This window comes from Alosa pseudoharengus, unplaced genomic scaffold, assembly GCF_046254945.1.
Source record: "Alosa pseudoharengus isolate Yale_2024_CS ecotype anadromous, Long Island Sound unplaced genomic scaffold, YU_APseudo_1.1 YU_APseudo_1.1_scf_3, whole genome shotgun sequence".
Lineage (NCBI taxonomy): Eukaryota > Metazoa > Chordata > Actinopteri > Clupeiformes > Clupeidae > Alosa > Alosa pseudoharengus.
This window is the reverse complement of record NW_027468718.1, coordinates 42,001,301-42,015,220: the sequence shown is the minus strand read 5'-3', so window position 1 is coordinate 42,015,220 and position 13,920 is coordinate 42,001,301. Positions and strand designations below refer to the sequence as shown.

The following is a 13,920-nucleotide window of genomic DNA, read 5'->3' as shown; positions in this document are numbered from 1 at the left end:
TTTAACTGACAGGGGTTTGAAGTGGTTTAAGCCTCATTTGAATTCCATCATGAGTTAAACATTTGTTTGCAAACCTTGTGAAAAGGGCATACATCTTTTATCATCATTATTCTTATAATTTGCAACACACAGTACACACACACACACATAAACTAACAGAAAAGCTGGCTGTGCAGTTTTAACACTTCAAACCTGTTCAGGGTAAACATCTCTGGCTTTTTGAAAATGTGAGAACTGTGTCACTGCACAAACATCCTCCCGAGTTTGCAAAGTCATCAGCCCTCTCCACCACAGCACTCCATGCCTCTCCATCTGGCCCACAGCTGAAAACCATTAGGCACTGTTGGAACTTCCTCCTCTACTATTCTTCTCTGGCTTCCATCGAGCGACGAGCAAAGCAAAGGTCCTCCGCTCCGGCTTGGGGTTAGTCTCCCCTCCGCACGTTTCTATGAAAACCACTCTCTGCTCTCCTCTTGCTGCTCTTCGTCCGGTTTTTCCCCTCATAGCTCGGTTTGGCATTGGGCATCAGCTTGTGACTCGGTGAAACTGCCCTTGCAGTTGGTAAGAGTGTTTTATGTCTCTGGGTCTGTGAGAGTAGCAGAGAGAGAGAGAGATAGAGAGAGAATGAGAGAGATGGGGTAGAGAGAGAGACATCAGTTAGAATATGACGGAGCCTAGCTTTAAGGCACAGCTGATCCTGGCTTGGAATGCTGTGCTGTAAATTAATAGATTCGTGGTTGTGAGGTTGAATGTGAACACTTAGCAAGCAACATTCCAGGGTGATGGTGAGTCTGACCATAGGAACAAAGCACTGTCATTGTTGTCTTTTTCTGTGGCTTTTTGTTAGGATTGTGGAACGTGTTTTTGGACGGTGTTTCATGCTGCCAGTATTGTTAAACATATGGCACTGATCAGTGGATCTCTAAAGGGCTTTTTAAAATCTTCAGCTTTGCCTTCCCATTTTTATGTTGTTAAAATGTTATCTATTTAAATCTGGGGATATTTTCTTGTTGTGCCTTAGTTTTCTAACTTCCACTCAGAGACACTATTTTCCTCCAAGAGGGAAAACTTCACGGGGTCAAAGTAGGTCAGCTTTTTTTCAAGCAGTTTTGCTTTTCACAGGAATTTCACATATAGTGCAAGGAATTTAAATTATAAGGTGCCTGGGAATTTTACCCTGAGTCTTGACTGCATGAATCTCATTAAATGCCTGTAGCATTTGCTTTAGCCGTTTTCTTTCATAGTGTTATGTTAGCAGGTTAGTTTTCTATTCATCATAATGAGACACAAATTATGGCTTTGAATCTGATGGTACTTGATAACCGTACTGTAGTTAGGAGTGTATTAGGAGGTCTGTTCTGGGCATAAAAAAGTCTTGTTTTCCAAGTCTTCTCAGTGTGTGTGTGTGTCGGACCTTGTAGTGTTTACACTCTGTTGTAAGTACCAGGAATGGTGCATCTGATCATGTGAGAAGCACACTAGTAAACAGCATTTCCATGTTCCCAGCGGTGCAATCCATTGCCTCCTACTCTCGCAAAGGAAGATGCCTGACTCACACATGAATCTGTGATTATAGCTTGTTGTGTTAGCCGTGCTCTCATGACAGAAGTATATTATGGGGCATGTTTGTGTACCGGTATGTCTGTGTGTGTACCAGTGGGCAGTGCTGAGCTCTGTGTAAAAAGCTGGGTTATGGCTCTTCCCGGTGAGGTTGACTCAGCTGAGAATAACCTGTAAAGACAAGGCAAACACAGCTGCTGTCAATCAGAGCATGTCGCACCATCACCAGGAGTGGAGGTCATTTTTTTTTTAGGTTTAAATGTATACTGTTTTTTCTTGGTCTGCATTGCTTCAGTTTAACTTTTCGGCCATTAAGCTGTATTTTGAATTAGAGTAACACTATGCAAAAAGCCATTTTTGTAACAGACATCATGTTTTTTTGATCACAAAAACAATTGATATGCCAAATTGGTAATGTGTTACAGCTTGTAGACCTCAAACCAAGCTGCCACTGACACATGGCATAGAATGTTCCATTATTTCTACATCGCAAAAAATATTTAAATTTGTCTGGTGGAGGAGCTAAAGCAAATAAACAGCAACTTGGTGATAAAGGGAACATGACATCAGTGTACTTAGTAACTTCTCCTTAACAAATATCAATAACTCTGTCACTCCATTCAACAACATGAATGACAAACCTTTCAATATCGTATGCGTCTTGTATATCTCTTTTGGATTGTATTCACCTTGTTCTGCGAGCAAAAGAGGGGGAGGGCACCATCTTTGTCCGCTTTGTGTTCGAATTTCCCGTTGAGCAGTACATCCATCCGGTTGTTAAGTCAGACGTCACGGGTCCAACAGCTTTTTTGTCAAAAAAACGTATAACCAGCTGGTTTTCGCAACTTCTAAACCTTGTCAATATCACCTCTGTTTTAGTAAGAGTAACACAAAGTCGCTTAACTTTAACAGAGTAATTAATGTAGCTGTGCAGCCAGATGATACAATCAGCTTATGTCCAGGCTTCCGCGAAAAAATATTTTTATTATTTTGTTAGGTTGAGGCAACAAGTGAGTAGTAGGATGACAATTTTCTTAAAGGCTGCTCTGAATAGCGGGAAGAGAAAGAGATTTATTATCCCATTATTGCATCAGTCATGACTGAAAATATAGCCTAGCTTGTGAAAGAGCCACTGCCTCCCAGTTCAGTTGATATCAATAAATAATCCAAGGGCCTAAACAGACTTTGTCTAAAACTAGTGAGCCAGCTCCCTAATACACAAAATCCTACACCAATAAGAGTACAGTTGGCACTGATAAAAGCTAGCATGCTAGCTGGTGTGTTTTGGTGATGTGATTGATGATGTGTATGATTGTGCATAGCCTGGAACATTAGTGTGAATGACAAGTATGAAGTATGCTTCGTGTGAGCATGTACTATGAAACTGAATTTATAGATCATGCCAAATGTAGTTTACTTTGGAAAGTGGCAGATTGTTGCTCACCTTTACCTTAAAGGAAAAGCCAGGCATTTGTCACATAGGCTAGATATCTGTTTCTCGAGGTCACCGAGTACTGTCGGTACGAAAAATGACAGTGCTACACTCAGGTGGCATGATTTACTGTAAATGACCCAGGAGTGTAGCACTACTGCCTGCCTGCTCTAGCTGTTAGCAGCAGCAACTCGAGCTAGGTAGCACTTTTTTTATTTCCGTTTTTTTCCACTTCGTACTAACAGTGCTCAGTGACCTTGAGAAAATCTATGTGAAAATTGACTGGAATTATTTTTTAAGCAACCTTCAAGAACCACTTTACATGTTCAGGATGGTTCTTGTTGGGATAATTTGTTGGGAGTTCTGGTGTGAGGTGGGCATGAAAGGTCTGACACCTGTGTACTTAATATAGCCTTGCAGAATACCCATGGAGCACTAGATTATGGTAAAGTGTGTCAGAAATACATGATATAAAGGCCCTACCCATGTGGTAGAACAGTATTGCCCACAAGAGCTGTCACCAACAGTGTTACCAATTTTCTTCTATGTAATTCAATTATACTAACCAAAGTATCTTCAGTTTCACAGAAACAAAAACACAGATAAAAATAACTTCATTTCTCCCAAGAAGGCATATTGTGAAACACTGTACTGAGGTTTAGATTGATGTCAGCTGCTAACCGTTGTCCAGAAAGTGTGGAACGAATAAGTCAGATGAAGTATGGTGTTTGAACACAGCACTGATGTGAGGTCAGCTCCTCGTTGGGGCCAAAACATGTTAGAGAGACAAAAGGGAAAGAAGAAAGCACAGTGAGGTGTTTGGTGTCCTTAGAAACTAGACAGCCTGTGGCCTGCTGAATTTGAAATGGTAGGTGGGTGAGGTATGATTTAAATACTGTATGTGAACGGTATGCTTATGTAGATGGTAGATGAAACCCATCAAAGCAATATTGAAATGTACTGACAAAAACATGCTGTGCTGTTTGTAGCCAAACATCAACTTGGGAAAACAAATGACTACACTAAGAAGCCTCCCTACCAGGCATCTTTTGATCATTAGTTTTATATTTGATAAATACATTTCACTGAAAACTAACTTAATGGTGTCAATTACTTTGAGCCACTTCCAAGAATTGTGAATTAAGGTATAACTTGCTAAATGTGAGTTATATTTAGAGCCATGCCAAAGTAACCCCATCAAGCTCACAAGAGGTGTTTTGGCACTCACAGCATCCGATAAACTGATGGTAATCTGTCCTTCCTGGATGTGATACTACTGAAGGCAAACCTTATCTAATTCACAGACACTCTGTGTCCTTGAAGTAACTCATGATCAATGAGGTTTGTCATTTTGTCAGTCTAAGAAGTAGCCTTGGCATTTGTATTTTCCGTCTTCCCCTGGACAGCAGCAAAGTTTTGAAGATTTTTTAATTGATGGTGTTGAGACTGTCTGCATTGTGGCATTTGGAACTGTGTGATTGTAGCTACCGTAGCCTTGTCTTTGCCTCCCTGCCGAGTGCTCGCACAAAAACATGATTCTCTCCCATGAATCACTGCTCTGCTGTGACACAGGTGTAGATGCCTTCTGCCTGTTTACATTTGCCAGTGCATTGCTCTTTGTGACAGTCCAATTGGCTGTAAATAGGAAACACATGCACGAGTGCTTGTTTGCAATGTTTTCTACTACGTGGAACTATAAGTTATTTGCCAGACCCTGGAAATATCTTTGAAGTCTCCACAGAGTTGTTTGTTCTGTTTGACCTTCTGTCTCTGAGTGGAATGATCAGAAAGAATATTTCTATAGAAACAGATATATTATTTTGTATTTCCTCAATACAAAAGTACAGCAAAACACAGCAGTACTGACAGGAGAACACTACCTAGAATGCCAAACACTACTTAACAATGTTTGATATGATTCCATGCACCTACTGAAGGACTGGTACAGTGGCTTAGATTACAAGGAGAAATTCTCCAATTAAGTACTGCCCATTACAGTAAAATTCTGGTGTTATTCCTGCCATCTAATATTTATTTGTGGCCTTTGTTGTGCGTGCTATAACATGTTATAACTTACTTTCCCATTTCTCCAAATGTGAAGTTTTCTCATGGGGCTCTTGTGAAATACCATTACGTGTTTGTATAGTAGCATGCTATTCTGCACCACACCCTTTTGAAAATGATTCCTTAAAGGAACCGTATGTAAGAAATGTATTTCAATGAAGCATAAAATGGCCCTGATATGTCACTAGACATTAAGAAATCATGCTCATTTCAAATACTTATATCACTGACAACAGTAGTCCGGCCAGGATATTGTCATTTAAAAAGTGAAGTTGCAGCCCTCAACTGATGTTGATGTTGTCATGTTGTGTTTTGGCCTGATGCGCCACCCTCCACCTATCTACTAATCAAAAAGTCAGTAGTGTTTCGGCATCCGGGTTGCCAGCTCTGCCAGTCAGGGGGGAGGGGGAGGGGTTACACCGTTCTACAGTATTTTGAAAGTGATTCCAGTACCAGTTTTTGGCCACAATCTTACATACGGTTCCTTTAAATCATGGATGGTGCTTCACCACATGGTAGTAAAGCTAGTGTGTCACGAGAATTTTTGGCAGACCTCTCCTACAACATAACATTAGAGCAGCTTTCGAGTTATGTTAGTCTCTGGAAAATGTAGAGTCCCATTGTGTGCGTAGAGACTTCAAAGTGGCTTAGTTGAATATCGGAGGAATGTGAAGGAATGAGACAATATATTTTCTGGGTTGCCAAAATAGTCATGACCTCATTTTCTTTATAGATGTTATTTGAATTGATAATGATTCTTGTTACAAATCCAAAGGCAACAACAGTCAGTGATTCTGGGGTTCTCGTATAACGCTAATGTTGTCATGTAATTTGTTTTCATCCAAAGTGATTCACTTTACAGAGGATAATTACATGCAATACTCATCTGTGCTCAGTGGGAAATGCAAGCATCATTTTCTGGCAGCAGTCACAAAAGCAACAAAAGAATGATAAAAAAAAAGGTATGATGAACAGTATTGCTAACATTGTCGAGCTATGCTCTTCCTCTGAAGAGCTGAAATTAGAGGCACATTCAGCTCTGATAAAAAAAGACTCTAGAATGCTCCTATCTGCTCCTCTAATTCTGTAGCACTTTACACAATGTCTTCCTCCCAATCAATGAGAGACTTGGTAGACAGGAAGCACTTCAAGCCAGCATAGCCTTAGCGATTGCAGTTTTGATTAATCAAGTTTAACGAGTTCTATCTACCGGTATGTATTAAATCAGTGCACAGGTATAACAAAGACAAAAGCGACATATTGTAGCCTCATGAAAACCCTGTCTTGACTTTTAATTAAACCTCACTTCCTGTTAAACGATCGCTTTAATTTAGGAGACATCTTTATTTTGTGGGTTACAAAAGCGTTTCACCTGAAATAATACAGTCTGTCTATTTGGGTTGTTTCAGGCAGTGCATGAATGGGTAGCTTTGTCGTCTTGGCCCCAGAGCATTATAGAAGGATTGTACTGAGGGATTGAATCAAATCATTTCTTAATTAAAGCTTCAATCAAATTGTGGCCAAATGCCCTTGAGGGTTTCCGTTTTTTTCAGGGGGAGTTTTTTTTTTTTTTTTTAAAGCAAATTTAATCTGTCAAAACACTGTTTGTTTCTTCCCCAGTCCAGGGTTTGATGTTTACTTAGAGTGGTGGGGTCAGATGAGAGAAAAGTGAACTCACTCTCCAGCCCTCTACTGTCCCTGGGTTAGATGTACTGTATTTAAGAAATGGCCATTAGAAGCGAGGATCGATATCTATTTGGACAGTGATGAAGAGTGAAGTTGTTATTGCCAAAGGCAGTGTCGATGAGCTCAGATGTTTCTGTGGCCTTTGGTTCTCCACAGCTACCTCTGTCTTTTTGGCACCAGCTGAATTTTCTATTAAAGGAAAAAAAAGTAAAATGATTGATAGACCCATTTGTACCCACCAGTACCCAAGCAGCAGCCCATCTCCCAATGGCTTGAATTATGTCAGAAAATGAGCTTCTGAAATTGCATTTCCAAAAAAAAAGAAGCTTTGTCATCATTTCTATAATTGACAGTGTGTCAAATACCCTGATTAGAACCCCAGTTATCCAAATTAAATTAAATGGTAAAATATTATATATGAACCATTCAGGACCTTATAGATTATAGTATTATATAATATAGGTTTTAACTGTTTGTAGGTGATATGAGCTAGGTTTTACACACCTCAGTGTCATGATAACATTACTTTCCAGCTCTGTTGGTACTTTGGGTATCATCAACATTCCGTCCCCTTGGAATTATAAGGTTATATCTGCGTTCTGAGTAGTTCAGCTTCAAGATTTTAGAATTCCATAGAGTTACACTGATAAATGGAACAATCCACTTCAGATATAGCCTACAAAATTGCATACAAAAAAAGAAACACCTCACCTCACATTATTAAGTTGTCACAGTATGAGAATATGTCAATAGCTCAATTTTGACCAAAATGTCAGACCGAACCTTATAATTCTAAGGGAATGATTTTGTTTCTTTGGTTTATATAAGCCGATATCTTTTTGTATGCTGTGTATACAGTTGAGCATCTTTTGATGAATGCGATAAAAATGCATCAGTCATTCTCAGTGAACAAACCTAGTTTTTAAAACTATGTTAAACACTGTAGAGGTACTGTAGTAGTTGGCAAGTGACTTAGCATGCACAGTTCCCTTTTGTAAGGCTGAGCAATTTTGACAAAAACTTCAGAAAAAGCAACAACACCATCCTCACATATTCAGATTCTGCTTGCATTCCATTTTGCACAGACACACTTTCCAAGCCACATACTCTGCATAGAAAGGCTCATAGAAAGTCAGTTCTCTTTTGTGTGGTTGGCACATCTTACAAATGCAGATTTTCTTTCCAGAAGGATAGGAAGGAATCTCATGTGGTCTGTAAAATTCCAGAAGTGTCCATTGCAAAGAGGTATGCACCAGCCTGTGCCTGTCCGAATGGTGGAACATAAGCTTTGTGTAATTCTCAATGGTCCCTAGTTGGTAATGATTCATAGGCTACCTGTGGTGCCTGGGGTGGTTGAGTGTGTTTTAACTCTGGAAAAACTCTCTCTCATGTTAATTTGTTTTGAAAAATAGAAAATGACTCATTTTTTTCGGTGTCTCACTGTTTTCATTGGTGATGGTGGTGAATGTAATAAATTGGGGATTTAAAAAAAAATAAAAAATCACAGTTTATATTAAATTGGGGATTTTTAAGAGAGTAGTCCTAGCTTGTACAGCAAATTATGTTGGTACTTGTGGTTGCGTGCAAATAATTCTCACATTCCAAATGTAATCCACAACTAAAACCACTTTCAAATCAGACAGCATCCACTTTGAACAGACAGACACAGACATTGACATTGTGATGCACACCTACTTAGCATGCAGTGTTCAAAGCACTTCAATCCAGCTCTACCTCCAGTTTAATTTAATAAATTATAGAAAGCTTCCCACAGGTATGAAGGTATTTGAAGTTTATTATCTTTTATAAAACAAACATCTCCCCAAATAGCTGACCAGCTTTATTTGTTCATCCAGCATATTTAGTAAGATTTATTAGGAAAAGAAAGTGCATCTAAAACTCATCTATTTCCAGCTAAAATGTAAGGTTCATGAAATGCATGTATTGTTGTCTCATCACAAGGTGAACTACAGTAGATTTAGTACCTTGGCTGCATCATGTTGTGCCACTTGCTTGAATTGCAGTATATACCTTGAGGTCTCTACAACAACACAGAGTAATATAGTGGGTCAGCCATGACATGCCATGTATATGATAGATGTGTCGGTTGTTGTCATGGTCCCCCATTGTGACATGATTTGAATGACGTGACGGTAGCAGCATGATGGAGATGCTCTGTGGCAAGCTGTGTCCAGGTGAAAATCCTAGAATGCCCTTAGCTCATGACCATCTGACCCTATCATGGGGAAACGTTTCTGTGGTTTTTAAGAATGCACATTGTCAGTTGAAACTATTTTCTACCTCTGTATTTTTCGTAAATCTCATTTGATAGATGGTTTATGATTTCTTTGGACTGAACTCGTCAGTCAACCCATCAGAGTACTTCAATGTCACTAGTGATTAGCTCACTGTCCCAGAAGATGACTTCTTTGAAGAGCACTTCTCTCCCTCAGCCCTGAGAAAGTTTGGAAATGCTAACATGTTCTGACATATTTTTTGTCTCTCTTTTTTTCTTTCTTTCTTTCTTTCTTTCTTTCTTTCTTTCTTTCTTTCTTTCTCTCTCTCTCTCTCTCTCTCTCTCTCTCTGTATCCAGGTGGAAGTGGTAACATTCTGGGAGGGAAAGCGCAAACAGGTCTTGCTCCAGCATGAACCGAGCATTTAACAGGAAAAGAGGTGAGTAGCAGCAGCATGGCCATCTCTGTCTGTGACCTCGTCTCAGTTGCCACTCTTTCCTTCTCTCTCTCTCTCTCTCTCTCTCTCTCTCTCTCTCTCTCTCTCGCTCTCGCTCTCTCTCTCCTATAATGTGATTCCAGTCTTGGTGGAGGTGCCAGATTCCGCCTTCTAACAAGCGTTTCAGACGCGGCTTCTGCCCCCTCGCAGCGCTGACTGTCTCTCTCTCTCTCAGCCGCACGTCGATGGCCTCCAGCAGGACAGTAGGCTCCTGGGGTTCATTTGCTCTTCTTCTCACCTGACATATTTACCACCGGCTGTCTCTCCAACTCACTCCCAAGTGAATTAATGGATTCTCGATGTGATAGCCCCCCCCCCCCCTTCTTCCCTCTTGGAGAATGCCGCTTCCCCAATGCCACCAAATGGGGTGTGTTTCTGCGCTAAGAAACTTGTGCCTCTATTGTAGGATCAGAGTTGCTATCCTTTTTTCAGATGAGTAATCTTATCAGTGATATCTCGGCTGTTGTAATTTTTCTCTGTTGAGATTTCCGTACTAATGAAGCCAAAGGGAATACATTTTTTGAGTCGCGCGTTGTTGCCTCCATGAATCAGTGTGCTCAGGGACATTTAGACTAATAGACTGTTATGTCTTCTAGCAGATAAAAACCATACTGTATTCAGAGGACACTACTCGGGCCGGCTCGGCACAGCTACAACCGCCCGCCTTGCACCGATGTGGCCCGATATGCTCTTTCAAAGGAGTTAATACGTGCACACAGGCCAGTGTTGTTGGACGCCAGAGGAAACTACAAAGGGCCATCCAGCCATCTGGCATAAAGAAGGCTTTAAACCCTTTCACTCCAGGGACAAAGGTCCATGCAAGCCCTTCATGTGCACAACTGACATTTCAGCAAAGGGGTGGAACACGCCTCCTTTTTCTTCCAGAGCCAGGCATTCATTAGTGGTCATTGTTTTTGTCGCTGATAATGAGCGTTGCTCAGTCAGACAAGAACAGTGTTTAGCTGAGGCAGTTGCTATGCCTAGTTATCTTGTTTTTGCAGTCCCCATATTACCAGGGGCAGAATTCTCAGACACGACTTTTACTGCTAAGCAGTAGAAGATGCCTCACAGTTCAATGGTGAGTACTCACTGGTTGAGACACAGAGATCTAAGCTTATGCGTTAAGCATGGAAAACTGTGGATGGTGTCTCAAATGGATCTGTCAGCTTTAGTTGTCCCCATTTCTATGTAAGCAGTGATTTGTGATGCGAATCAGCTTTGTAGTGTGATGATGAAATCTCACTATGCTGAGTGATACTGTCAGACTCATCAGACATAATAGGTGTTTGCACAGAGATCATGTTGATCTTTTTGCTGACAACAGGTTATTGAATGTGCCTGTGGCTCAACAAGTCCAATGTGCACTTGTTTACAAGTGATGTAGCTGATCTCCTTATCTACAAGGACCAGACACACAAACGCTGCCTGTGTGTATATGTGATGACAAAGAAGTAATTGGGTCCAAAATCTTTCTCGTCAATTGCTCCCCAAATATGTGCATCCAATTACCCACCACTAAATGGGAGCATTGTTTGTGATTAGAGCATAGCGAAATCAAAGCCTGGACCACATATGGAGAAACCCATCTGACCTTTTATATCCGCTAATTACCGTAGCACTCTGCAGATAAAGTGAGGTTTAGAATTACTCACAAGTAGAAGATGTTTTAAAAGATGGAAAAACTCTTCATCATGGTGTGTAAATAAACTGTACTTTGTTAAAGATGGAAATGAGTCCTCTTACTTGTACTGTAGCTCCCGGTAGCTGTGGAGTGTAACTGTGGAGGTTTTATGTGACCGTCATAATCCTCCGTGCCACTCAGTGATGATCTAATATGGCAAGGCAGTTTTATTTAATCATATGCTGGGCTGGCCCAACTCTGAGGACTGCCTAATCTTGTGTGGGTGAGGCAGAGTGTCGAGGAGCACCGATCATTTTTCTCTCTAATGCTTCACCGGAGCCCTCTCATGTCTGTCTTAATCTGTGCCAGCTCTCCCCTCCCAGAACACCCTCTACTACCACCACCATTACTACTATCCCCTCCCCCCCTCCCTTGAGTAATAGTTTGCAATCACAGTGATTTGGATGCTCTGGTATCCCCAGCGTTCCCATTTTTTCTCTCTCTCCCTCTCTCTCTCTTTTTTATCTCTCCCTCTCTCTCTGTCTCTCTCTATCCCTCTCCCTCTCTCTCTCTCTCTCTCTCTCTCTGTCTCTGGCTGTGCCACCGCATTGAATTCATGTTTCACTGCTGCCGTTGGAGGACTTGTTCAGGTGTCGGCCTGATGCATGGTCACGGCTCTTAATGAGGGGCAGTGGTGGCGTGTGGACTGAGTGGCAGTGAGGACAGTGCAGATAGGTTAAGCTAATAAGAGCTTTAATCATTTGTTATAATGGGACAGATTTGTTTGCTCCGTTGGCGTATTGGATGTGTATCTTTTGTATCATCGCTGCAACACTTTAATGTCTCCTGTATATCATTCAGAGCTCAACATATAAAATCAGCCAAGTGGAAAATTAGATACTCAGGCTATGGACTCTTTCATTTCTTTTGACTGTGTTAGTTTTGAGTGACACTACAAAAGACAACCAACTGCACTGCTTTCTCAAGGGAGTGATTCCATTATATAAATTAGACACCTTTTCAAGTGGCATAGCAAGCGGTATATTTTTAGTTGAATTCAGCATGCTTTATGTGATGGGTCCTCCATTGTGTTAACCTTTCTCTGCAAAGGTCAAAGTTTGAATGTCAGCCATGATACATTAACAGAAGCTGGTGTCCAGTGGCATTTCCCAAAGGGTGAATGGGATATGGTTCCAGGTCACTCAGCATAATGTTTTGACATGTACATAGTCAGATCTTTTTTTTTAATTTAATTTTTTTATTAAGTTTTTCCAAAGGTGCAATAAAGGTTATACAAATATTAACAAGACCCCACAAACCTTACAAAACCCAACTAAGTGTAACAGACATGAAACATATAGTATACAACGGCTATTTGAGATTATTGAAATTATAGACAGAGCATGTGAACACAAACAACATGAAACAAATAAAGACAGTATTTGACAAGACAATACGCTACAGGGGACAGATTACAATGGGGGTGGAGGAGGAGCGTGAGTGTGTGTGTGTGTGTGCATGAATAAACATGTCCGTGCGTGTAGGTGTGTGTGTGATGAATGTGTGCTTCCGATGGAGGGGGTGGGGGGGGGGGGGGGGGGGGTCCAGAGGTGTACATAGTCAGATCAGATTTTCAGATCAGACGTTTTTCAGTTAAAAGAAAGTCATGAATACATTATATAATTGCTTATATTCTGGCATAATGAAACACTGTTCAACATTTTTGAAAGTATAAAAATCTGACAATATTGTATTTTTATCCTTATCACACCATTTCCTATATTAAATGATTTTTAAACTGTCTGCTCACTCTCAGGCCGGTGAGATGGACATGGAATAGGCTCAGATGAGAGCCTATGAGAGTTGGCCTATTGGAATGCTAATTTTGTACTTATATGAAATGACTCATTCACTCTGTGAATGGAGCCGACTAGACTACTTTTCTGGAGGACCTTCTTCTTTTTGACAAAATCTAGGAATCCTTTATGCCGGTTTTCTGTCATTCGCTGCCTGTTGGTCTTGGTGTGTGTGTGTGTTAGCCTCATCTCATTCGCTGCCTGTTGGTCTTGGTGTGTGTGTGTGTTAGCCTCATCTCATTCGCTGCCTGTTGGTCTTGGTGTGTGTGTGTGTTAGCCTCATCTCAGTCTTCTTACGTAAATGCAATTTTTTTCTGTGTAGGGGTCTTGGAACCATATTCACTCAATCAGTATTATTTAGCATTTTTGTTCCAAACTCTTTAGACATGGTTAATTTAATGTATGACAACTTGAATGCAGCAAAAAAAGTTTTTTTTTTTTTTTTAAGTCAAGATCATATAGTTTATTGCTGACATGAGGTTGGCCTAATGGGATATATTAATGTGGGCTGGAATATTTGGGCCATGGCCGTCGTAGCCCCTTGCGTTGGCCGTGACGCCCCTTTGAAAATCAGAGGTTTACAGGCCACGGTGGCCTTGGTGCCCCCTTCTTTAAATATTCTGCTTTGCGTCCTACTAATAGCAATATATATTTAGCCTATGGCCTGTCAAAATAATCTTAGCATTCACAGCGCAAATTACGCAGTGAAGAAAGTGACAGTGCAAGAAAGAAAGTGCGTCCAAATTAACCCATTCTTCTCAGTTGAACTACTCGCGAAGTAGCCTACTCATCACACAGACATCACAAGTATCACATGAAAGAGCTTTTTCTCAGCTTTTAAACGATGTTAGCCGCTAATTACTGTGGTGAACGGTTCGCGAGAAAAGTAAATAATATCATTCAATTTAATCATAAATTCTACTGAAGGTTTTGCGTCCATCTCCCTACCCATTCATCTCGGTGGAATACT

The 13,920-nt window shown here is 40.7% G+C and overlaps 1 protein-coding gene across 5 annotated transcripts in view; it reads left to right on the top strand.

Annotated features, from left to right (window-relative positions):
- gulp1a (GULP PTB domain containing engulfment adaptor 1a) overlaps positions 1–13,920 on the top strand; it is a 76,898-nt gene that overhangs the window by 49,788 nt on the left and 13,190 nt on the right. Inside the window, exons 1-2 of one of the 5 annotated variants that reach the window (XM_076264330.1) lie at positions 10–423; positions 9,337–9,416. In XM_076264330.1, the coding sequence (XP_076120445.1) occupies positions 9,389–9,416 (28 nt within the window). In that variant the 5' untranslated portion in view covers positions 10–423; positions 9,337–9,388. Of the gene's footprint in view, positions 1–9; positions 562–696; positions 786–9,336; positions 9,417–13,920 lie in introns of those variants that run through there. The other 4 variants (XM_076264328.1, XM_076264327.1, XM_076264329.1 and 1 more) reach the window with 4 other exon arrangements.